The sequence below is a fragment of the Dendrobates tinctorius genome, unplaced genomic scaffold (genome assembly GCF_039654945.1).
Source record: "Dendrobates tinctorius isolate UK_male_01 unplaced genomic scaffold, ASM3965494v1 ptg000032l, whole genome shotgun sequence".
NCBI lineage: Eukaryota > Metazoa > Chordata > Amphibia > Anura > Dendrobatidae > Dendrobates > Dendrobates tinctorius.
Window position 1 is genome coordinate 25,394,485 of NW_027361700.1, and position 26,930 is coordinate 25,421,414.

General features: G+C 44.6%; 1 protein-coding gene across 1 annotated transcript in view; it reads right to left on the bottom strand.

The window, feature by feature from the left end:
* Nucleotides 1-668: 668 nt before the first annotated feature.
* Nucleotides 669-26,930, bottom strand: part of LOC141086506 (uncharacterized) — an 82,321-nt gene continuing 56,059 nt past the window's right edge. The window contains exons 10-22 of the mRNA XM_073572625.1: nt 26,698-26,721; nt 26,458-26,601; nt 26,109-26,147; nt 23,281-23,352; nt 22,468-22,509; nt 22,182-22,209; nt 22,043-22,077; nt 21,186-21,320; nt 21,009-21,068; nt 20,856-20,924; nt 16,078-16,272; nt 15,879-15,994; nt 669-2,746 (exon numbers count right to left, since the gene is read on the bottom strand). Of these exons, the coding sequence (XP_073428726.1) occupies nt 2,536-2,746; nt 15,879-15,994; nt 16,078-16,272; nt 20,856-20,924; nt 21,009-21,068; nt 21,186-21,320; nt 22,043-22,077; nt 22,182-22,209; nt 22,468-22,509; nt 23,281-23,352; nt 26,109-26,147; nt 26,458-26,601; nt 26,698-26,721 (1,170 nt within the window). The 3' untranslated portion in view covers nt 669-2,535. The remainder of the gene's footprint in view (nt 2,747-15,878; nt 15,995-16,077; nt 16,273-20,855; nt 20,925-21,008; nt 21,069-21,185; nt 21,321-22,042; nt 22,078-22,181; nt 22,210-22,467; nt 22,510-23,280; nt 23,353-26,108; nt 26,148-26,457; nt 26,602-26,697; nt 26,722-26,930) is intronic.

A 26,930-nucleotide genomic window follows, 5' to 3' on the forward strand; every position in this document is an offset into this window, starting at 1 on the left:
AACGCACTACCCATAGGTCTCCATGTAGCCTAATGCACTTCCCAAAGGCCTCTATACCATATAATGCACTCCCCGTAGTCCTCCATACAGTATAATGCACTCCCCTTAGGTCTCCATATAGCATAATGCACTCCCCATAAAAAAATACAATACTCAGCTGTCCTCTTCTTTCCTCAACTGCTAAAGTCTCTGCAGCAAGCATTCTGAACGCCCGCACATCTCAGCACCTTGGGCGTAATGTAGTGACATCATTGCACCTGCTGTGCTGAGACATCAGACGCAGTGGGAATTGATGGGAGAGGGAGCGTCAGCTGACACACCCTCTTTCATCATTGCTTTCAACTGTATCGGCATCCATAATGCCGATACAGTTGAGCTTGCAATGATGGATGGGGGGGTCTGGTGCCAGCCCTGGCTCACAGTCCTCATATTGTCCATGTGGCAGTGCAGGGAGATCATGTGACACGTTGAGTATTTGAGTTTTTTACCTCAGGATTTGTAGTACACCAAAACCAGGAGTGGAACAGTCAGAGGAAAAGTATAATAGAAACACATCACCACGTCTGTACTTATCACCCACTCCTGGTTTTGGCTTACACATACTGTTGTAAAATACTGACCAAATACTGAACATGTGAATATGGCCTTACAATGATGAAAATGAGTCGTTTATTTTTAGATTTTTTATTTCAATATCATTTATTAAACTTTAAATAAACTTTACAAAAAGTGATAATTACGAATTTTCAAAATTTAATCACAGAATAAACCTAAATATTCAAACTGGTTGGTTAAAAGGGTACTTAACAGTGTAATTTTCTTATAATATCAATAAAGGAATATGATCCAATGAAAAATGTGATAGTGGGGAAAAATAGTGGAAGAAGGGGTTAGGTGCTTAATCCTCATATAGTCCACTTATCATGAAGGGTAAATTAGGCCTATTGTTTCTCAGAACTTTCCATGTAGTCTGTATATTTTTTTTGACCATGCATGGCGAACTATAAGCCTATCTGTTTGCCTATAGGTTGCGGACTTCGATAAACCCATTTACCGGTTAGTGATCTGCAAGGAAACCTTGTGCTGATTCAGGTCATTTCTGCTAAGGAAAGTATATAGAATTACAGAATATGCAATTACTAAGGTGGGGGGTATCGTATGCATGTACTCTGTGCCCCCATGTCTAGTGTTACTGGTTTTATATTTCCATTCTTCTTGTGCTGTTATGCTATCAAAATTCTCTGTGACAATAGTGTGAGCGTTTCTGTGCAAATGTTGGTATTTTGTTGCCCCTACTATTTAAAGGCAATCTGTCGGCAGTTTTTTGCTATGTAATCTGAGAACTGTATGAGATAGGGGTTAAAACATAGATTTAAAAGATGTGTCACATGTCAGGCAGTGTGCTGTTGTTTACTTATACTGAAGGTTTTATCACCTGGTTATTTTCATTGCTGGGATTACAGCAGCTACAGCAGCACATGCCTGCTAGTCCGACTCCGCCCCCTCCCCTGATAAGCAGCTCACTGACAATAGACAATGTCCATACAGAGCACCTGGTGTGGGCAGCTTTCTCAACTCTGCTGCATTGCTAAAGTTCAATACTCTGATTGTTTGGTCACTGCCTACATCATGCTGCTCTCAGACGAGGTAGCAAACACCTGGTGACAGATTCCCTTTAATAGACACTATATAGGCAGAGTAAACTGTAAACGGTTATAACTCGAGTTACATCAAAATTCATGGTTGTACGTGTGATGTCCAGCATCTGTCAAATAGTAAAATCAGTTACATCTAATATATAAAGCTCAAGTGTGTATATGTATGTGTGTATGTGTGTGTGTGTATGTATGTATGTGTGTGTGTGTATGTCCGAGATAGGCATCCGCACCGTCGCAGCTACAGCCACAAAATTTGGCACAGTCACAGTCTGGACCCCGAGAGTGTCCTAAGCTATGTTGTGAGGCGAAATTTTAACCCCGCGTGTTCCAATTCACCAAACAATTTTGCCCCTATCTACATAATGGGGAAAAGTGTGTGCGCATCAAGCCCCGCCCTTCATTATGATGTCACAATGGTTGCCATGGCGACGCTGATTCATGATAGGTTGCAATGGGAATGTCATAACGGTTGCCATGGTGATGATGATGTCATAATGGGTATATGGGCATGGGACTATGGGATGGAGGATGTGTGATGGGTATATGGGCACTCGACTATGGGATGGAGGATATGTATGATGGGTATATATGGGCACGGGACTATGGGATAGAGGATATGTATGATGGGTATATGGACACGGGCCTATGGGATGGAGGATATGTATGATGGGTATATGGGCACGGGACTATGTGATGGCGGATATGTATGATGGGTATATGGGCACGGGACTATGGGATGGAGGATAATTATAATTTGTTATAACTAACCACAGTTAGTTACTATGCCCGGGCAGCGCCGGGCTCTTCAGCTAGTATACAATATAAATATAGGAATTTAAATATGCCACCTGCATGGTTTATTGCTGCCGATTTGCGATCACCACATATAGTGATATGGGAAGGCTATTTCAATGCATAGGACGGCTAATGTCTTGGCACAACTGAAGGAATCATTTTCTTGGATCCAGTGACTAGTAAATGGTGAAGCAAGGCCTTCTGCATTGACTTGATTTCTCCATTCTTTGCAGTTTCTGCTATTTACAGAAGACCCTCTTTGGCTAGAGCCATGCCAGAAAGCCTTATGTGGCCTGAAAGTGAGGAAATACAGTCAGTTATTTGTGAATACTTATTACGGTAATTCCTAAAAGCAATAGCAGTGATTTATAAAGTTATATGCACTAGAATTAAAAAGGAACTTGCACCAACACACTGCCTTTCATGACTTCTAACAATATTTATTATGAGTTTTAGGCTAATTTCACATTAGCGTTTTTTTGCGCATCGCATCAAGCGCAATAGAAACGCATGCAAAAAAATGCATCATGCGTTTTTGCATGCGTTTGCGTTTTTTATGCTCATTTGTTCTCTAGGGGTTAAAACCAGTGTCTACACATTTTTACGCCAAAAACGCATGCGCAGACAAACGCATGTCCATGCGCATGCCTGCGTTCCCATACACTGTGTGCAGAATTATTAGGCAAATGAGTATTTTGATCACATCATCCTTTATACACATGTTGTCCTATTGCAAGCCGTATAGGCTTGAAAGCCAACTGCCAATTATGTAAATCAGGTGATTTGCATCTCTGTAATGAGGAGGGGTGTGGTCTAATGACATCAACACCCTATATAAGGTGTGCTAATTATTAGGCAACTTCCTTTCCTTTGGCAAAATGGGTCAGAAGAAAGATTTGACGGACTCTGAAAAGTCAAAAATTGTGAGATGTCTTGCACAGGGATGCAGCAGTCTTGAAATTGTCAAACTTTTGAAGCATGATCACCGAACAATCAATTCATAGCAAATATCCAACAGGGTCGCAAGAAGCATGTTGATAAAAAAGGGTGCAAAATAACCGCCCAAGAATTGAGGAAAATCAAGCGTGAAGCTGCCAAGATGCCATTTGCCACCAGTTTTGCCATATTTCAGAGCTGCAACGTTACTGGAGTATCAAAAAGCACAAGGTGTGCCATACTCAGGGACATGGCCAAGGTAAGGAAGGCTGAAAAATAACCACCTTTGAACAAGAAACATAAGATAAAACGTCAAGACTGGGCCAAGAAATATCTTAAGACTGATTTTTCTAAAGTTTTATGGACTGATAAAATGAGAGCGACTCTTGATGGGCCAGATGGATGGGCCGAGGTTGGATCAGTAAAGGGCAGAGAGCTCCACTCCGACTCAGACGCCAGCAAGGTTGAGGTGGGGTACTGGTATGGGCTGGTATCATCAAAGATGAACTTGTGGGACCTTTTTGGGTTGAGGATGGAGTGAAGCTCAACTCCCAGACCTACTGCCAGTTTCTGGAAGACACCTTCTTCAAGCAGTGGTACAGGAAGAAGTCGGTATCGTTCAAGAAAAACATGATTTTCATGCAGGAAAATGCTCCATCACATGCATCCAAATACTCCACAGCGTGGCTGGCCAGTAAAGGTCTAAAAGAAGAAAAAATAATGACATGGCCCCCTTGCTCACCTGATCTGAAACCCATAGAGAACCTGTGGTCCCTCATAAAATGTGAGATCTACAGGGAGGGAAAACAGTACACCTCTCGGAACAGTGTCTGGGAGGCTGTGGTGGCTGCGGCACGCAATGTTGATCGTAAACAGATCAAGCAACTGACAGAATCTATGGATGGAAGGCTTTTGAGTGTCATCGTAAAGAAAGGTGGCTATATTGGTCACTGATTTTTTTTGTTTTGTTTTTGAATGTCAGAAATGTTTATTTCTAATTTTTGTGTTGTTATATTGGTTTTCCTGGTGAAAATAAACAAGTGAGATGGGTATATATTTGGTTTTTATTAAGTTGCCTAATAATTCTGCACAGTAGTAGTTACCTGAAAAAACAGAAATCCTCCTAAGATAGCCAAATCTAAAAAAAAACCCACTCCAACTTCCAAAAATATTAAGCTTTAATATTTATGACTCTTTTGGGTTGATTGAGAACATAGTTGTTCAATAATAAAAAGAATCCTCTCAAATACAACTTGCCTAATAATTCTGCACGCAGTGTAGACTGTAATGTGTTATTTTGTCGCATTCCGTTTTTTTTACGCCTTTCGGCGGACCCAAAAATGCAAGAGGTTGCGTCTGACGCGCCTAGGCGCACACCTTGAAAAAACGCATGCGCACGAAAACGCATACAAACACGGTATGGCTTAGGTTAAAAGGGACGTGGATTATTGGAAAGGGGGCATGGCCCAGGGCTTGACTCTATGTACCAAAAATGCATCTAAATTTTGGCACAAATTTATGACACAAAGTAAGAAAAATAATAAGTTAGAAAATTAAAACTGAATAGTCAAAAGTACACCAATTTTTTCAAACAGCATGAACAACTTTGATAAATCTGGCGCATTTTAAAGGTCTGTTTATACTGGAGGAATATCGTTCTAAGGAGAGCATGTTTTATGATAATCTTGCAGTCTAAAGAGGCTGCCAATAACTCAAAGGAAAAAGAAAAAAGGCTCGTTTGTTGGATGAAATGATCTTTTCTTTTGCACAAAAGATCATCATTGTCAGCAGCATTCTGTGTAAACAGGACTCGTGCTACTGAGACCATCACAACCTATGTGCACTCAACTATCTATTAAAGATACGAGGGGCGTTCATTAAAGATTTCCCCTGACCCACTTCTATTTATTACAGGAAGCTGAAACTGCACAGCTGTAATGATATAAGGTTCTATAGGTTACGCGCCAATTTGCAACTCAGAACTGATAACAGTCTTGATTTTACAGGAGGTGAAGTGGTGTGAGGTTTCAATTGACCCAGTGGAATACTACAGAGCAGTCATCAAGTTCCTTTACTTGAAAGGCCACACACTAAAGGAGATGTTCGATGAGATGAAAGAGGTTTATGGTGATAATTCCCCATCATATCATGTAGTGAAGAACTGGCATCATCAATACAAATGTTGTCGGACTTCGGTGCAAACAGCTCCAGTTCCAGGGCAACCCCACTCTGCTATTGATGAACACACCATCTAGCAAGTGGAGGTCGCCATGTTGGAAAGTTGCCTTGTAACCTTTCACCACCTAGCCCAAAATGTCAAGATTAGTATGGGGTCTGTGGAGAAAATCATCCAAGACCATCTTCACATGCATAATGTACCTGCTCGCTGGGTTCCCCGGCTGCTCACACCTTTCCATAAGCAGGAACAAGTCGAATGCTCTCATGCTCTATTGACGATGTGCCATGGAAACTAGTTGGACTTTTTCAACAGACTGCTCACACAGGATGAAAGCTGGGTCCATCACTATTATCCTCAGACTAAAGTCCACTTGATGCAATGGAAGCATCATGACTCACCGCCTCCAAAGAAGGCAAGTGCCCAACCCTCGGCAGGCAAGGTATTTTGGGACTAGCACAGAGTAGTATTGATGGATTTCCTAGAAAAGGGTACCATGATCACTGGGGCATACTATGCTTCACTGCTGCGTAAATTGCGGGAGGCCATCAGCCCTAAAGACGTGGCATGCTCACCAAAGGTGTCTGCCTTCTGCAAGACAATGCACCAGTTCACAACACACATGTTGCCCAAAAGGAAGCATGCTTCTGTGGCTTTGAAATTCTACCGCATCGCCCTTATTTACCCGACATAGCACCATTGATATTCATCTCTTTCCAACAATGAAGTTATTTTTGAAGGGCAAGCATTTTCCACATGATGAGACTCTGATTTCCATAGTCACAGTGTTGGCTTTTGGAGCAACCTGTGACTTCTACAATCGAGGTGCTTACATTTGCTTAAAGAGATGGGAGAAGTGTGTGTACCTAGGTGGCAAATATGTAAAGAAGGACTAATAACTGTGCCAAGTTTCTTTGCTCTCAGTCCACAGAAAGTGGGTCAGGGGAAATCTTTAATGAACTCCCCTCGTAGTTCAGTGTGCATCTGAAGTGCAGTCTGCCTGTGTAACCAGCATATTAAACAAGGACAGACTGATAGCTGGTTCGTTTGTGATGCCAGTTGGTTCATGTATATGGATTTTAAGACTGTTTAGTCTCAGTTTGCACAATCATATAATTAAATAGTTGATAAATTTACTTCAATATGCTCATCCTTAAAAAATCATGACATTTCAAATACAATTGTAAAGATTTTTCTAAGGAGATTGCAAGTTGACCTTAAAGTGAATCTGGCAGTAGGATCAACCCCCTTAAGCTGTCTATATGGGCATGTAGGTAATAGGAGATAAATGAAATGATACCTTAATATCTGCGATTCGATGTCTTAATCTAGAGAAATCCTTGTTTCTCTTACGTGTAAATTACCTGGGGAGGATATTACCTGGAAGATAACTCTGACTCCGGAGTTTATTTTACATGAAGGGGGAGTTTCCAGTGTGAGACAAGTAACTAACACAGAATAGGAAAAATGAAATATGTCTTCTTGCAAACACATTTTTACAGCTCTTGAGCTCTGCTGTATTGCAACAGTATTGTAGCTCTGTCTGCCTGTGAGCTGGAAGCTGAAGCTGAGAGGAACCTGCAGATGTGTCAAGTATAGTCACACACAGCTCTGCAGTGAGATCAAGAGAGCAGAGCACACATCTCACTGGTAACACTGGTAACCATCACACATCACACTGGTAACAGTGGTAAGCATTTACATGACACTAGTAACACTGGTAACCATTACACATCACACCGGTAACACTGATAATCATCACACATCACACTGGTAACTCTCCATTCATGTAAAATAATCCTTAGAAGCAGAGTTATCTCCAGACAACATCCTCTCCATAGCCTGGAAGAGGTCATTTACATAAAGTGATAAAAGAAGATTTATCCACAACCAGGCATCTGATACGAGGCATACATTGAGGACTTTTTTCAGCAGTGTATATATAACCTTTATGCCCATATTAATAGTTTAATGTGGCGACAGATTCTCTTTAAAGAGGAACTGTCAGCTTTCATGGCAAGTCTGTTTTAGTAAATAATTGTATTTGCTCAGAAAGAAACAATTCTAGAGCATCTTTTCTTTGTGCCTTTGCTTATTACTCATCCTGGAAATGTATGACTTTCCAACTGAGCGCTACCAGTCGGTAGTGTGCACTCCACACTATGCAATTGGAGCTGACTGTGTGGAGACACATTCCTTTGACAACATGGTAAATGATACAGATGGTAACACCCAGTTATCAATTTGTTTACTTTTAATGAAGGAGTAATAGAGAAATTGAACAAAAAAATTATGCTCCAGAATTGTTATTTCTTAGTGTATAAAACTTGAAGGGAATCTGTCACCAGGTTTCTGTTACCCCATCAGAGATCAGCACAATGTAGAAGCAGAGACTCTGATTCCTATGATGTATCACTTACTGGGCTGCTTGCTGCAATTTTGATAAAATTCTTGTTTAATCTGCTGCAGATCTACCAGTTCTCTGAATGCTGAGCTCTGTATAACCCCACCCACACCACTGATTGACAGCATTCTGTGTACACTGTGCTTTGGCAGAAAGTTGCCAATTAATTGTGGGGGCGAGAATATACCAAGCTCATAAATATGGCAGCAGTTTTACTAGTCCTGTAGTGATAATGATAAAACAGTGATTTCATCAAAACTACAGCAAGCAGCCTAGTAAGTGACACATCACTGGAATCAGGGTCACTTTGCCTACATCATGCTGCTCTTATGTTAGGCAGCAAACACCGGGTGACAGATTCACTATAAGAGACCCTAATGAGATATTTATTTCAAGCTCTGTATTTGTTGAGGGATGCAAGGTGACTACACTAAAGCTTCTTGCAGTTGTGAAGACCATAAATTTTGCATATTGAGTATACACAGCAAGTGTTTCTGCACCCAGTGTTTCTCCTACGAAGATGACTTTTTCTCCTTCACCTCATTGGGGGACACAGGTACTGTGGGGTGTATGCTACTGCCGCCAGGAGGCTGACATTAAGTGGATGAAAAAAAAGGTTAGCTCCTCCTCCGCAGTATACACCCCCGCCTCGATTGCAGGCGGAATCAGTTCTTGCTTAGTGTCCTAGGAGGCACACATGTCTGGTCTTTTTCCAGACTTGTTTTGTTTTTTGTTTTTCTTCTACTTTCTATGAAGATGAGATAGGGGCAACGGATCCTATTGAAAGGGTCCGATTTCCCCAAACCAACAATGGGCGAGCACGTGCGAGTGTCGCCTCCACGTAGCCTTTCCCACGACGCGGGACATGTCTGGTCTTTTTTTTCCCAGACTTTTTTGTCTTTCTGCTTTCCATGAAGATGAGACAGGGGCAACGGATCCTATTGAAAGGGTCCGATTTCCCCAAACCAACAACGGGCGAGCACGTGCGAGTGTCGCCTCCACGTATCCTTTCCCGCGACGTGGGACATGATGCCGGACTCACCCTGACCACCCTAAGGTATCGAAACCCTAGGCTGTACAGAGGCCTACGAATAGTCCTTGCGGCCCCCACTGCATCACCAAGGCTAGACTGCGATGCTGCAAGGCGGCGGACGGTCCCTCTACTCATCCCCTGGAGGGAAAGATGGAGCTAGGGTGCCTGCACCGTCCTTGATTTGGATGCAGCCCCCCTTCCCCCCCTAACCTGAGGATCAGCTGGAGCTCCAGGGGTGAGGCGCTGAAGGAGGTGGGCTGGGAGGGCTCCTGAAACCCCCAGGGTCGGCATTCCCCTGGGCGGCAGCAGCGGTTGGGCATCAGCATGCGCCCCCACAGCGGTAGCACTCAGCAGCGCATATCCTGACCAGGCCTCGGTTTCTTGGTGCTCCCGTCCCCGTGTCCGGGCGGGCGCCGTAAAATTTAGTCCCCGGCTTCTGCCGGTACTAGGCCGGGGCGGAAGTTCCGCCCCCGTGACGCGCGTACTTCCGGCGGACCCGCCCCCGAAGCCTCGGGCGGGTGCCGAAAAATTTAGTCCCCGGCTTCTGCTGGCGTTAGGCCTCGAGCAGAAGCTCGGCCCACAGGACATCACTGGCAGCGCCTTCTCTCCCTGCAGGGCCGCCCACACGCCGAGGCACACCTTTTGGAAAAGAGTGCTGCGGTTCGGCAGGCGGGACGCCTAAAGGAGATCCAGGACTGTGCACAGGACTGGGGTAAGTGCTACCCCTGAAGGAGAAGGCCACCCTCTGCTCTTTTGCCAGAGGCTATGCAGTGGAACCCTGCAGGCATATCACCTAGCAGGGTCACCATGCCCAGAACAGCTAAGACGTACACGTTTTCTGTATGCTGCATGCACCTCCTGTCGGTCCGCCTTCCCACAGGAAAAATCTGTGAAATCTGCAAGTCTGAAGTGCCCAGGAGCCCTCCCCTGTGACCGCCCGGGATGGGCTCTGCCTCTGTCGCAGTCTACGGCATTACGAGAGCAATCGAGTCCCTTCAAGCCCCAGGTAGGGGCAGAGATAGTGGCTCGCCTGTCTTAGAGGGATCCTCCACCTCACAGGAGCCTCCGGCCTGCAGGGGCCGCTCTCTCACTAGGCAGACGCGGGGTAATCGAACCCACACAGCATCTCCTGGTCCGTCTGGTGCCTCGGCATCCGTGAGCTCTGCCTCTCGCTCACCCTCGCCAGTAGTCGATAACGAGAATTCGGATTACGACTTGGACGAGCCCCTTGACTTAGTTACTCTGAGTTACCAGGAAACAATGAACAGCCTTATCGAGGCCGTCAACCAGACCCAGGGTATTGACAAATAAATCCACCCTGGCCTCAGGGCACAGGATGTCATTTAAGTGGGTCAAGCAGCCTCTTAGAGTAATTGCCGCTCACCCAGAGTTGACGACATAGAGAAAACGCTTGACGTTTGAGGTGGGTGGAATCCCTGATGGTAGATCCACCCGTGTCGCGCTTGGCCTCTGAAGCCCTGTTGTCCATACCTAAAGGTTCCTCTATTAAGGATCCCACCGACTGTCTCATAGTGAGCCTGGCTCGCTCAGTATTTGAGGCGTCGGGTTCAGCACTTTCTCCCTCGCTCGCTGCAACTTGGGTAGTTAAGGCCATGGGCTCTGGGTCTGAATCATCATATAGAGCCTTGCAGGGTATGGACCTGCCTGCGGAGATAGCAGATATTGCTAATCAGGAGGACTTGGTATGCAGATTTAACCTCCAAGAAGTCTCTAATTTCTTTACCTTTTCAGAGGGGTTCCACCTGCCATTCTAGGCTGAGCGTGGTTACATTTGCCTATTTGGTGAAAGGTTGGACTAGCTTATTTCTGACCCCACAGGGGGCAGAAGCAGTTTTCTCCCTCAATAAAGGGTTAAGCAGCTTTTTCGTCACCTGCTTCAAACACGGTTTTGATCCTTTCGCAACCCCAGGGGAGCTTCAGCAACCTACTCCGCTGTTGCAGGTTGCCCCAACTAGGACAGAGATCATCAAGTCTCATATGGAGCCAACCCATTGGGGAGAATGCGATCCCAACAACCCCAGATCAAGGGGACCTAGATTCCAAGGATCTTCCAGCCTAATGGCGCGAGGCAAGTGCCGGGCGACACCAGCAGAGTAGGCGGTCGCCTACTCTGGTCTCGCCATGTCTAGCTCTCCTTCATGCACGACACATGGGTAAGGGAGCTGGTATCCTCGGGGTACAAGTTAGACTTTGTCAAACAGCCCCCATCGAGTTGCTCCGGAAACACGGCTTTGTCATCCCCGGACCAAGGCGAAAGAGGTCAGGGTTTCTATTCCGACCTGTTCATGGTCCCCAAAGGGACAGAACTGTCAGGCCCATTCTTGTCCTAAAACTTCGGAACAGATTTGTCAAGATCGGACAGTCCCGGATGGAGTCTTTTCACTTGGTCATAGCGGCTTTAGAACAAGAAGAAGGTTTGGCTTCTAGCGACATCCAAGACACGTACCTGTACGTCCCCTTTGTCTCTCCACATCAGAAAGTTCTACGCTTCGCTATCAGTGGCCTATACTTTCAGGTCGCAGCTCTCCCCTTCGGGCTAGCTACCGCCCCCAGAGTGTCCACAGGGGTCAGGGCGGTCGTCATGGCCATCCTGCACTCCCGGGGCATACTCGTCTTGCCTTGTTTAGACGACCGTGTTGATTAAGGGCCCTCATATCGAGCATGCAAGGAGAGCATCAACATCACGCTAGATACTCTTGCCTGCTTAGGGTGGTTGGTCAACCTGGAGAGATCATCCCCGGTCCCAGTTCAAAGGAGTTCCCTTCTAAGGATGATCTTCAGCACCTCCCGAGGGCTGGTGATCCTTCCTCAAGACGAGGCCCTAGCTCTTCGGTAAGGAGTCCAGATACTTCGCCAGCCAGCCTCTCATACCTTTCGTCTTTGCATGAGGGTCATAAAGAAGAGGGTGGCAGCAATGGAAGCAATCCCAGTTGCTCAACTCCATCCTCACCCCCTACAGCACGCCCACTTGTCATCATGGGACAAGAACCCATTCTCACTCGACCACCAGTGCCGGTTGCCCAGGCAGGTCAGACAGGCACTTGGATGGAGCACAGTCAGTTCCTCCCATCTTCAGGGGAAACCCTTTCCCCTGGACCAAGGGTTGGTGGTCACAACTGACCTCGGTTTCCTCGGCTACGGAGCAGTTTTTTTCACCATCACGAGGGACGGTGGTCGCCGTAGGCGGCACGCATCCCAATCAAATTGTTAGAAATTCAACAGCCCGGCTGGCTCCGCAACTTTTTCATCATCCTCTAGCAGGTCACCCCGTCCGGATTCAGGCGGACAACGCCACGGCAGTGGCTAACATAAATCACCAGGGAAGCACCCGCAGCAGAGAAGCCATGTACGAAGTGAGGCACATCACTCACTGGGCCGAGAGGAATCACTCGGTGATCGGCCGTCCACATTGCTGGACGTAGAAAGCTGGGCGGCAGGCTTCCTCAGCCGGCAGGTTCTTGTGTCCAGGGAATGGTCACTACACCCCGAACTGATAACAGTCTTGATTTTACAGGAAGTGAAGTGGTGTGAGGTTTTAATTGACCAAGTGGAATACTACAGAGCAGTCATCAAGTATCTTTACTTGAAAGGCCACACACTAAAGGAGATGTTCGATGAGATGAAAGAGGTTTATGGTGATAAATCCCCATCATATCATGTAGTGAAGAACTGGCATCGTCAATACAAATGTGGTCGGACTTCGGTGCAAACAGCTCCAGTTCCAGGGCAATCCGACTCTGCTATTGATGAGCACACCATCTATCAAGTGGAGGTCACCATGTTGGAAAGTTGCCTTGTAACTTTTCACCACCTAGCCCAAAATGTCAAGATTAGTGTGGGGTCTGTGGAGAAAATCATCCAAGACCATCTATACTTTCAGCTTGCAGCTCTCCCCTTCGGGCTAGCTACCGCCCCCGGAGTGTCCACAGGGGTCAGGGCGGTCGTCATGGCCATCCTGCACTCCCGGGGCATACTCGTCTTGCCTTGCTTAGATGACCTTGTTGATTAAGGGCCCTCATATCGAGCATGCGAGGAGGGCATCAACATCACGCTAGATACTCTTGCCTGCTTAGGGTGGTTGGTCAACCTGGAGAGATCATCTCCGGTCCCAGTTCAAAGGAGTTCCCTTCTAAGGATGATCTTCAGCACCTCCCGAGGGTTGGTGATCCTTCCTCAAGACGAGGCCCTAGCTCTTCGGCAAGGAGTCCAGACACTTCGCCAGCCAGCCTCTCATACCTTTCGTCTTTGCATGAGGGTCATAAAGAAGAGGGTGGCAGCAATGGAAGCAATCCCAGTTGCTCAACTCCATCCTCACCCCCTACAGCATGCCCCCTTGTCATCATGGGACAAGAACCCGTTCTCACACGACCACCAGTGTCGGTTGCCCAGGCAGGTCAGACAGGCACTTGGATGGAGGACAGTCAGTTCCTCCTGTCTTCAGGGGAAACCCTTTCCCCCGGACCAAGGGTTGGTGGTCAAAACTGACGTCGGTTTCCTCGGCTACGGAGCAGTTTTTTCACCATGACGAGGGACGGTGGTCGCTGCAGGCGGCACGCATCCCAATCAACTTGTTAGAAATTCAACAGCCCGGCTGGCTCCGCAACGTTTTCATCATCCTCTAGCAGGTCACCCCGTCCGGATTCAGGCGGACAACGCCACGGCAGTGGCTAACATAAATCACCAGGGAAGGACCCGCAGCAGAGCAGCCATGTACGAAGTGAGGCACATCCCTCACTGGGCCGAGAGGAATCACTCGGTGATCGGCCGTCCACATTTCCGGACATAGAAAGCTGGGCGGCAGGCTTCCTCAGCCGGCAGGTTCTTGTGTCCAGGGAATGGTCACTACACCCCGAGGTTTTTTTTCCAGCAAGTATGCTGATGTTTGGGAACGACGGACGTGGAACGGACGGCTTCCGGGGTAGGCACCAGGGTGGTCGTGTTGGTCGCCTCGGTCCCAGGACCTGCAGGCAAGCGCTGGGATTGCATTGGTTCTGCCATGCAACCAGTATTCGCCTCCCATACTTATTTTCCCCGCTGCCGCTATTCCCAAGGATCATCAAGAGGATCAAGGCAGAAGGAGATTCCAGTGGCGCTTCTGGCCCCAGATTGGCCTCGGAGGGCGTAGTATGCAAACCTGGTGCAGCTACTCGCTGACATTCCCTGGTGAGTACCAGGGCGCCCAGACCTACCTTCTCAGGTCCCGAGCTACCACCCGAATCCAGGGGCCCTAGGTTTGACGGCTTAGCCGTTGAATCTTGGTTTCTGACCTAGGCTGGGTTCGGACGCAATGTAGTTACTACAATGGTTAGTGCCCAGAAACCCGCCTCAGTATATATTTTCCACCACACCTGGAGGATTGTCTTTTCATGATATCTGGACCACGGTCGTTCTCTACTGGGATTCTCTATTCCCAACATTTTGGCATTTTTTCCCAGTCTGGCATAGACTCGGGGTTAGCTCCAAGTTCCCTTAGGAGACTAATATCTGCCTTATCCGTCCTGTTCCAGCGCAGAATCGCTACCAATCTTCAGGTATGGACCTTCATCCAGGGGGTCTCACACTTGGTACCCCTCTATAGAACCCCTCGGGACAACTGGAACCTTAGCCTGGTCCTAGGCGTTTTGCATGATGCTACATCCAAGCCACTACAGTAGGTATCTTTGACATACCTCCCCTGGGAGGTGGTGTTCCTCATGCTGATAACATCAATCAGGCGGGCCCCTGAGCTGGCGGCTCTATCTTGCCGAGATCTGTTCCCGATATCTCACAATGAGAAGGTGGTTTTTACACCAGCTCCCCCTTTTTCTGCAGAAGGTTGTTTCCTCATTTCGTTTTAATGAGGATATTACCTTGCCCTCCTTTTTTTCCCGGCACCAGTACACCGGGTGGAAGAGGCTCTTCATACGTTAGACCTAGGGAGAACTCCCAGGGGGTGCGTGCCACTGACGGCATCCTTTCATCAGACAGACACGCGGTTCGTGCTCCCTGAGGGTCGCAGGAAGGGACTTGCTGCCTCAAGAGCGACCATAGCCAGGCAGATTCACCTGATGATTCAGGAATCCTACCGCACCGGAGGCGCAGCTATGCCAGCAGAGATCAGAGTGCACTCAACTCGAGCATTCGGCACCTCGCGGGCTTATCGGCACCAGGTATCGGCGGAGCAGGTAGGCAAGGCGGCAACCTGGTTCAGCTGGCACACATTCGCCAAACATTACAAATGTCCATACGTTGGCTTCAGCACATGCAGCCTGGGTAAAAGGATTCTCCAAGCAGTGGCGCACCCTTACACAGTAGGTGCGTGTAGCTTGGACCGGTGAGTCAACTCCCACCCAGGGACTGCTTTAGGACGTCCCACAGTACCTGTGTTCCCCAATGAGGCGAAGGAGAAACATGGATTTTTGTGAAAAACTCACCGTAAAATCCTTTTCTCCGAGACGCTCATTGTGGGACACAGCACTCACCCTGTTAGCTAATTGGCTCCTTTTTGCTTATTAGTAGGTATTTATGATACCAGGTGGGTTTTCTAGACATGTTGTTACCTACATTGAGGCTGATTTTGTCTTGTAGATCTCCTACTGCTTTTGCACCGAACAGATTCTGCCTGCAATCGAGGCGAGGGTGTATACTGCGGAGGAGGAGCTAACCTTTTTTTTTCATCCACTTAGTGTCAGCCTCCTGGCGGCAGTAGCATACACCCCACAGTACCTCTGTCCCCCAATGAATGTCTCGGAGAAAAGGATTTTACGGTGAGTTTATCACAAAAATCCATGTTTTTTTTGTTTGATTTTTCTTTAAACTTTTTATGTTTCTAGAGATTATTATTGGGCTGAAGACAGACAGAAATAGTTTTCTTACCATAAAGGGTCACTGAGTATGTTTCTTCCATTGAAAGAATAAATTGGGACACCAGACTTATGGATAGACAATTTACTATCAAAAAGAGAGTGCCAGTTCCTAATGAGCATTTCTCCCTATCGACAAGAAGAAATAGTATTTAGCTGCATCTTAACATTCTCTGATGGTTAATAATGATCACACTGTAGCTTTTGCTCACCTTGAAGTTCACTATGGGAAGTCCCCTGTCAGTCTTCTTCACTATAGAGGACAGGGATTGACTGGAGGAGGAGAGAAGTGCTCTGAATGTCCCAAAAAGAGACATCTCCTGAGCCTGACGATAGCACTGTAAGTCAGCTCCACGGATCCCCGTCATGTCCCCAGACAGAGGAATGTTTAGTGCTATGAGACGAAGCTGTTCATTTCATAGAAAGAAGAACATCTGGTATTTATAATCAGAATCTGTCTTGGTCACTAACTCTTCATCTATTCCTAAAGGGAACTGTCATGGCAGCCCACGGTGCGCTGTACAGTATGCAGCTTTGACATCCCCTAATGGCTGTTCACATGGTTAACTTTCAGACTATACAGTATGTGTCACAATTATCTTATCCTTCACGGTCGGTATAGTGTTCGGGCACATATGCATGCCATACTGCTTTTTGGGTGCAGTAGCACTAGTGAATGATACTTAAGCAGCTAAAACTTGTCCTGTGATGTATTCACTAAGGTACATGTAATGGGTTGTCTGCTTTGTGCCCAGATTTGGCTAACTCATAAAAAGAAACACAGCCACTTTATGGCTTACTGTGGCCAACACTGTTTAACCCATAAGTGCCCATGGGTTACGCATGCAAGCAAACGGCTGCCATCATAGCACGCCAAAATGGCTGTTATGTGCTCTACTGCACAAATGCGGAGAGCAGATATAGGAGGTCCTCTTGCTTGTATCTGCATTTGCGCTGGATGGTTTCAGAACCTGTGTAGTAGAGGATGCAGCTACCATCCTGGTGAGCTATGGACATAGCAATTTGGCTCCAAGTGTTACTTATGTATGGACAACGGGAGCTTCACTGTGTGACCTAAGGTAAGCCCTAAAGCATTTTAGTTTGTCTTATGTTATTACATGTAAATGTATGGTAATTCTAGGATTTGAGCAGAAAGCTTACAACCCCTTTATAAACAGTAATATTAATGTCTGTTTCCATTCAAGTGAAATGGGATTAACTGCAATGCTAGACACAATCCATAGCCAGATATATTACTGTTTCTTGAAACAAAGCAGATCCTTTCTCCTCAACCTGGACATCCTTTTATGAGCTCTGAACTTTGCGGAGAAAACACATACGCAGTAGTCTGTGACGACACAGCATTTATTCTTAATTATGCCAGACGTAAATTGAGTAGGCCCAGAATCATAAATTGTTGTCTGAAGTATTGACTCTTCTTATAGGATGAATATTTACCTCTAATATATTATCTCCTACAGTTTATCTGCTGTTATCTTCACAAAATAGTAAGGCATTGCCACTGAACCATGATGTGTGCTGATAAGTTGATTACTTACATTGTTTATGCCAGCCAGTTCCTTGGCATTCCCAAACAGAGGAGGAAAAACTATGCAAATAGATTACATAATTGAACAATGCAGGTTGGCCTCAATCACATCTCTCTCTGACCTCTGGATGCTGGTTAAAGGCCAGTTGAGAACTATTCAGTATAAAGAGACTTTTTGTTCTCGTCAGTGTGACTCCCAGGATCTCAGCTTAGTACTACAGACCCGGCTGGGAGCACACATGACATGACTACTTTATTAACTATCACTGAAACCCCAGAGAAGTCTTAAAGAATCCAGGTTGGGACAATCGGGTCACCTGGCAATATACCTCACTGCTCTCGGTTAGCTTCCTAAGCTTGTCATTACCTCCTTGCTGTGGGGGCCCGACAAAAGCGTGGAGCCACTATTAGGGGTATGCGACACTGGAAGCAGCTCTAATCCCAGTGAGTCCATTGAAGGGTGAGACTCTGTAATTTGCACCATCTTGAGTATTTGCTGGGACTGTTCTGTATGCTATTGTGTGTCGGTGGTTCAATAAATTATTGCCACATTGTTTTAACCTCTCCATGTGTTGCCTGAGTAGTGTTCTGCCCACGGGATAAGAGCGCAGGCGTTCAGCGGTATGAGCCATGGTCCATGCAGTCTTTCTAAAGACAGCCAGGCCAGCGGAGGAGAGCGCCCACTGACCCCGGTGTCTCCACATAGTCTACTTAGAAAACAGGTGCAGGAGCTGTCTATTCACATGCACTAGAGTAATCAATGAATCGGAACAAACTAGGGCGTTTTGTCATTTTTGATCCACGTTGACTTGAGGTCTATGTAAGCAAATAGTGCATGTGTACAATGGTCCATGTGTTGTCATTTGTGCATGCGGACCTCATACTTTCCAAAACTACATTAATCTGAACTTAAGGTTAGACTAAACGTGTGGTTTTGTTTCATTGTTTTGCAGCCATTTGGCTGCGTTTGGTGGATAGAGTTTTGGTCACTTGGCCAGCCGCTCACGGGTTTCCTCCTTGGGGTTCTGTTATGACTTTCCTCTATTGTGACACAGACAATAAATGAAAGCTGCTGTTGCCAAGAAGACAACCTAGTAACTTCTCACTGTTGGGGAAATCAAGCATTTTAAAATAGAGTCCGGAGAGCAGGAAAAATAACATGTCATCCACCTCCATAGGAATAACAATGTATAGTCAGTGAGCACAGCTGACTGTTTCCAGGTTGGCATACATCTTTATGTAAGGAGATATTCTACTAAGAAATGTGCCTATTCAACTTCCATCTGCATTTGTCGGACTATATACAGGTGCTGCTCACAAAATTAGAATATCGTCAAAAAGTACATTTATTTCAGTTCTTCAATACAAAAAGTGAAACTCATATTATATAGAGTGATTACAGAGTAATCTATTTCAAGTGTTTATTTCTGTTAATGTTGATGATTATGGCTTACAGGCATTGAAATCCCAAAAGTCATTATCTCAGTAAATTAGAATAATTAGCAAAAACACCTGCAAAGGCTTCCTAAGCGATTAAAAAGGTCCCTTATTCTGTTTCAGTAGGCTCCACAGTCATGGGGAAGACTGCTGACTTGACAGATGTCCAGAAGGCAGTCATTGATGTACTACACAAAGAGGGTAAGCCACAAAAGGTCATTATTAAAGCAGCTGGCTGTTCACAGAGTGCAGTATCCAAGCATATTAATGGAGAGTTGAGTGGAAGGAAAAAGTGTGGTAGAAAAATGTTCACAAGCGACCGGGATAACCACAGCCTTGAAAGGATTGTTAAGAAAAGGCCATTCAAAAATTTGTTGGAGATTCACAAGGAGTGGACTGCTGCTGGAGTCATTGCTTCAAGAGCCACCACACACAGACGTATCCAGGACATGGCCTACAAGTGTCGTATAACTTGTGTCAAACCACTCATGACCAATAGACAATGCCAGAAGCATCTTACCTGGGCCAAGGAGAAAAAGAACTAGACTGTTGCTCAGTGGTCCAATGTGTTGTTTTCAGTGAAAGTAAATTTTGCATTTCATTTGGAAATCAAGGTCCCAGAGGAAGAGTGGAGAGACACACAATCCAAGCTGCTTGAGGTCTAGTCTGAAGATTCCACAATCGGTGATGGTTTGGGGAACCATGTCATCTGCGTGTGTAGGACCACTGTGTTTTATCAAGACCCATGTTAACGCAGCCGTCTACCAGGAAATTTTAGAGTCCTTTGTGATTCCGAGTGCCGACAAGCTTTTTGGAGATGGAAATTTAATTCTCCAGCAGGACTTGGCACCTGTCCACACTGCCAAAAGTACCAATACTTGATTTAAAAACAACAGTATCACTGTGCTTGATTGGCCAGCAAACTCGCCTGACCTTAACCCCATAGAGAATCTATGTGGTATTGTCAAGAGGAAGATGAGAGACACCAGACCCGACAAGTCAGACGAGCTGAAGGCTGCTATCAAAGCAACCTGGGCTTCCATAACACCTCAGCAGTGCCACTGGCTGATCACCTCCATGCCACACTGCATTGATGCAGTAATTGATTCAAAAGGAGCCCCGACCAAGTATTGAGTGCATTCACTGAACATACATTTCAGTAGGCCAACATTTAGGATTTTAAATTAATTTTTCAAGCTGGTGTTATAAAGTATTCTAATTTACTGAGATAATGACTTTTGGGTTTTCATTGGCTGTAAGCCATAATCATCAACATTAACAGAAATAAACACTTGAAATAGATCATTCTGTAATATGAGTTTCACTTTTTGTATTGAAGAACTGAAATAAATTAACTTTTTGATGATATTTTAATTTTGTGAGAAGCACCTGCATGTACAATGTATGGCCTGTAGAAATACCAACTCAAACCAACTCAATTTTCGTGCTTTTTCTTTGTATTTTTGCATTCTGTGCAAGCCGGGGTGTGGCCTTCCTCTCCTGAGCTGGAAATTGTATTTAAAGGCTTCCCTTGTCTGGTGTCCACTGGTTGGGTCCTGGTCCTTTTGTCAGCACATATTCACACACTGAGGTCAACCTTGACACATGGTAAGGCTTTTAATATTAGAACAGTGTAGGACCGCCCCAAGTAGAGTCACCTTGTCGATGGTGCGATGGCTTTTATGCTATTATGATCAAAAACAGTATTACTAAGAACTCTGTATTATTTAAATGCACGTTTGATTTTTACTTATTTAGTTACAGCAGGGTTTTTGTTTTGCTCATTTTGTCTCTTGTAGGTTCTGTAGAAATACAGACACAAGCAGAGATGACAAATAATGATGGAAGCATATTACCCAGCAGACATCTTATACTCCTTAGCCCTAGAAAATGGTGTATGCCAGCACTGTTCAAGGCTTTTATCATGCCATGTCAGAAGTTTTATGAAAAATATCACCTTACTGTAAGAGCAGAAGAAAATTTGATCATATGAGGAAATCTTACTGAAGGAATTCGGGGGCTGATGCTCGGCAGCACTGCTACAATATCATCATGGCTATCAGAGTCTTCTTCCTGACAATAGAGAGTACTGTTAATAATAATAAAGTTTTCACAAGCAAATGTAGCACTCATTGCAGGTCTCCGTCGATTACTCACCATTACTTCCTCCAACAATAAGGGTTCATCAGCTGAGAAAATGGGCTCAAACTCTTCCAACTAAAAGAAGTTAACCCATATACAGCCATTTGTAACTAGCACTATAAATATGAGGCATATATGCAACAATATTAGGTACAATATATACGTTTAAAACAGTGTCTGTTTGGAACATACCATAATTTTACTCCATCCCACATCGGTCCGGAAGAAAGCACTACTTGGTACCTTCACGTACACCAGGCTGCCTTCTGCTACATCCTCCCAAGCCTGAGACATCTCATCTTTGTTTGCAAAAACCCAACTGTGTATCTGTTGCACCATACAAAACAATTTCATTCCCTCTTCCCTCCAATGAAACATTGTGTAATAGATCATTTTAAAGATATTCAAATAAAATATTAAAACTAGAACATTACGAATATTACAACTACCCCTCCATTACAATATTCAACCAAAAAGTCTACTACTCTCACCATAGCAGATGCCAATCATTGATAGGGGCATAGGTTGAGAGGTTTGGGTGTCAATTATGTGCCAAAAAGCAAGTCTACCTTGGCCAGGGTACTTGGGAGAGAATTATAGTGTAACAAACTGAATCTTTGCCATAAGCAAATGAAAGTCTGGCTATAAACTTAGGATTTAGAAGAGTTTGCAAATTAGCTTTCTCTAAAAAAGAAGGAAGACTATCTAGTTACTGCCACTTGACTCTAGAGTAAAGCTGCAAGGCTGCAAGGGTTGGACATTGAAGTATGAGGTAGCTACCTCCAAGAGGTGACACTAGTGAGTTTTTCTTCTCTCTAAGAGATTTAATTTGTAGATTTGTTTCCCTTGCAGCATTTCCAATAAGACTCTACACACAGACGGTCTTTTGTACAAGAGTTAGAGCCGCTGTATCCCAAAAAGTGAGAATCTGAGAAAATAGAATCTGTTGCTTAAATAGTTTCAGTCTTGAAATCGATACAAATGTATTGGTGGTATAGGTGTGAGAACGTTTTTTCTCCTGGAATAATGGAGATAATGTCCATTCTTACCTTTTGATGATGACTCTTTTCAGCTGGCCTAGCGTCTGATGGCAACAGATGTGGAGGGTGACAGAACAATAAATGAATGCATTTACAAATAATGTGAATGTATCAATAAAAATAATTATCGAAAAGTAGATATCTTTACCTCGGTCTTCAGACTCTTCATTAGGAACCTGTGTAAAATGAATTGGGGGTAAATTTTGGGACTACCTGTAGTCTATCATTCTGTGTTTAAAAAAAAATGACATGTCATCACACAAGTGATCACAAAGGGCGTCTCACACTTAAAAAGATAAACTTATTTATCATAGCTCATATTAAGTCATTAAATCCTGCACTCCATCCTATTAGTTTCAATTTTAATGGTGGCATCTCGCATTTATAGTGGGTAAGTGTTTTAAATTATACAAATCCACACTTGCTCTTCTTACCGTCTCCTTGCAATGTGGCCGTGCTGGGACAGGGAAGACTCTCTGCAGAAAGAAAGGATTAGAAGTAACACTTTATATGCAAAACATTATTTGTTCCTAAACATAGGAATAAACCCTAGCACAATGTAAATAGTAGGAATATGACGCTTCTGACTTTTGATGGGCAAAAGGATATATGAGAAGACAGATTTCGAAATCAGTCATATTAATCTTTGATGTGCAAGTGATCTGTGCAAGTAAAAAGGATAGAACTAACCAAACAGAACACTACATGATTTTTAGTGGGTCCTAGTGGAAATAGTTGGCCGCAAGGTCCAGGAGAAGTAATCTTCTTTTGGAGATGACACTTTAGGTAATCGCTTTTTCACCAAAGTCTACTTCTTATAGAATGTTTTCCAAGAAATCTATTACATGTTATTAATAATATTTCCTGTGCGTGCAATGTTAACCAAAGAATTGACAGTACAATAAAAGTGGAGGTGCACACGTTCTGTATAGATGGAGTATAAGTACTTGGAATTAAGGGCATAAGTACCACAGAGGTAGACCATTTGGCTGTCATAGTGTCCTCAGTCCTTTCCCCTTTACTTTTAGGTGGGTACAACCTGTGCAGAAGCAACTCCAGATAAAATGCACTTTAAGAAACAGAGGTTGAGGGATAGGCCTAGTTGGCAAAACTCACACAATAGTAAGATTTTGCTATGGAGTCACTCTTGGTGTTCATAATTGCTTATTTTTGGTTACTCTAGGGGGCACAAATCCCAGTGTAGTATAACAGAAAGCTATTATTTCAGTCATGAAAATCAAACTTACATTTAGATAAACAACTCCAGGTGGTCCGGGAGGTCCTGGAGGGCCAGGGATTCCAGGGATTCCAGGGGGGCCCTGTGCAGAGAGTCAGCATTTACTTCCTAAATTTAGCACTACAGAAGATATGTACTGATTTTGTATTGCAACATGTCTGTATTTTATTTAATTTGTGCTATTTTACGGGAACTTGTCCGGCGATTTATGTGATTTCAAATCGCTTACAGCATAAAGTGCAGACTGGCTGCACGATGGAAACGCTCCAGCTGGGAAACATATCCGGCCATGGGATTAGTCCTGCTCCACCTCCTAGCCGGCTTCTCCCAGTGCAACAGTGGGTAACTTACAGGTCTCCCAGAGTTATTTTCACCCTGGAGTGGAGTGTTGCTCTGTATGGCTCTGTTCTAGGTGGGGCCAGGATATATAAAAGCACCTCAAAGTTAGTTTGCTGTAGTTAGAGAGTGTGTACTGGGCAATGTGTAGCAAGTCAATGCGAACCTGCATTAGCACAGTGAGGAAGGATCTGTCGTTGGGGTTAGGCTTGCCATTTAGAGACTCTGAACTTCAACGAGTTGGTTTCAGTCTGCTACCTATACCTGGTCCTACTCTGGACTGTTGCTGGCACTTAGACCTGAGTAACTGCTCCAGGATTAAAAGTGGTCATGGATACTAGAAGTAGCTGCAGACCGCTTCCAGCTTTAAAACCAATAACGGGTGAGTACAAGCCAAAATGCCCCAATTTAAGAGAGTGATTTGCAACAGTATATGTTTCAAGCTGCCAGCTCATAACTGTCTGCTGTAAGGTATTCATAGAATCATAGAATGTTAGAGTTGGAAGGTAAGTTCAGGGTCATTGTGTCCAACCCAAAGGTCATAGATCCTTGGGCAAACAAGGATGGGAGATGAGGTTGGAACACCCCAGGTTCAACAGAGGCAGGGGAACATTATCAGAGGTCTCATTAGACCCTCCCAGTGCCCAGGCTCTGATGCACAGGGTAGTCTGACAAGGAGGGAAAAGGTTTTGAACACGGTGAATGAGTACCTAGCCGACTGTGAAGTATTTACTGTGTTAAGTAACTGTTCCTGTCACTGCTGCCAATCCCCTGTTGCATTGTCCGTTGAGTACTCAGATGCTGTATCTGCAATGTAACCACAAACCCTTTTTGCTAAAGTGTAACTGCTGGAAAACTGTTTCTCAAAACTTAAGTGCAACTTCCAAGCTTAGTTGTCACAGCGCTGTTGCAGGATATCTCGGGGCTAGGCGCTCCTTCCCTATCCCTAAAGCTAGGGACGCTCTAGCTATCCCTGCTCCCCAGAATACTTCTGATGGTGAAGACATGGGGCCACATGCCTTGCTGAGCTCCTAAATCAGCCTTTATCTGTCCCCTCCCCTACCAAGGGAAGTGGGGTGTTGTAGTGTTTAAGAATACACAAAACAGACTAACAACGGAAGACATACAGGGATAAATGAAAATACCAATCATACAAATATGCACTCACAAACCATTAGGTTAGAACAACGGGAAGTAAAAGATGGAAACCAAGTTAGAAAGGATGAGGATATGCACAGAGACAAATCACCAAGTAACAGTCTTCTGAACAACACTCCAAATGCCTCCTCAAACAACCAACACTTCCAATTCTAGACCCAGGCTGTGTGAAACTAACAATGGAAATCTCTGATTGTCATAGGCCAGTATATATAGCAAAGGGGAGTGGTCAACACTGAAGAGCTCAGACCATCAAAGCAGGCAAGCTCCAGGAGCTCTCAACTGAACAGATTAACCCAAGCACTCCAAGCAGAAACCTTCACTGTTTGATATGATGGTGAAGTGCTTCTAATCAGTACAGGAGTACAATAAATCTGACACCGTGGTCTTCTGGCCCCTCTCTGTTGCAGAAAACCTGTGACATCAGTGCCTCAAAAATATGTTTCAAGCTATAGGATGAGCTCATCTTTCGTCAGTGCACACCGCTTCATACAAACTTTTTTCTGAATTGGCCTCATAACAATCAGCTTCTATGCAAATCCAATGTTATCTGAGGTCCTATATTAATCACAATATGCTAGAAGTTGTAAAGGACCTGAAATAGGACAAACACTGAAGTTAAGTAAGAATTTTTTTTTGTTAACTTTTGAAAGCTAGCTATATTCCTGAATATTTTTAGGTGCTAACCACAGTGCCGCTACTCTTTGTACTGTCTATAAATATATTGTGACAGGGTCACTGGCACAGTGTATGAGGGGAGATATGTGTCACTGCGCATGTTGGCGTCAGTGGTATGAATCCAGGTTATTTTTCCTCAAGCACACTAAGTGTTGGGAGGGTTAAAGTAAGCTGCATACATGGGCTGGTTTTATGTGAGCACTCAGAGTGGAAGGCAGAGTGCTCACAATATCTCTTCCTGCAGCGGACACTGGCATGTGTACTAGCAGGACCTGCGGTGATGTCACAATCATGTGATCATCATATGGTCCTGGTTAAATACCTGGACATGTAAGACAGTCTGAGTGGTGTCTTGGGAGAGGAAGTACTACCACGTAGCTCCAAGAAGGAGCAGAGGACAATGCCAGGTGCCTGCAGGTTGAAACCTGCAGAGAAAAGAACTATGTTATACTTTATTTGTTTTGTTTTCCGTTTAAAGGCTCTGTTTTTGTTTTGTGAACCCTGCCTTTGGTGTATGCTGACTTCAATAAACCAGCAGGTGCTTCACCACCAAAGTGTTCCTGTGTCTACCTGAGGAAGCAGCCAAGCGTGTCAACCCCTCACAATATATACAGTCACAATTCATGAATTTATACTGTATAACAAAAAAAAGCAGCGAGAACTCACAGAATACAGTACTGATCCATATAACTCTGATCTGCCATTCTGTAAAAAAACAAAATGTTAAAAGGGTTGTACTTTTTGGGCAATCCCTTTTTGTCGTAATCGGCTGTAATCTGTGCACTAAGTGTTAATTTTCCCTGAAATCGACACCACAGGAGAAAGTCAGCATTACAGGAGAAAGTCAGCAGTACACAGTTCCCTTTGAAATTAGTGGTCATTCAGAGCAAAGATGGAGAACGTTTTCTGATAGACAGTAAAAAAAAAATCCCATTATATTATGCTTTACAGGGCATCAGACTAAGATATTAACATAAAAATTTCATAAAAATATGCAGTATACGGTAAAACTTACATGATGGTAGAATGTAGGGCTCTTTGCTTCTGATGGAATTATGACCCCAGGAGAGCCAGGAGGACCTGGTGGACCTGGAGGCCCAACAGGACCTGGAGGACCAATAGTTTCGATCTTACTGTTGTCATTGCACAAATTACACCCCTTCCAATATAAGAAGAAATTATAAGTAGGGTAAATACCTAGTTAATGAGACATTAATTATGCTGCTATCACAATGCCACGTATCTGTATACAAACCTCTCCTGGATCTCCCTTCTCACCCTACAATAAAAACACAGAATATATTATATGCTACAACAATTATTCTTTGTTAGTTGAGAACTTAAACTAATGGTAAATTATATAGCCGTTATCCGGTGTACATAAATGTAGTCACTGGAATAGTACATTCTGAATCTATTTTGTCTATGCAAGCCTTAAAGGGAACTTGGCAGCAGGTTTTTGATATGTAATCCAGAGTATGATGATGT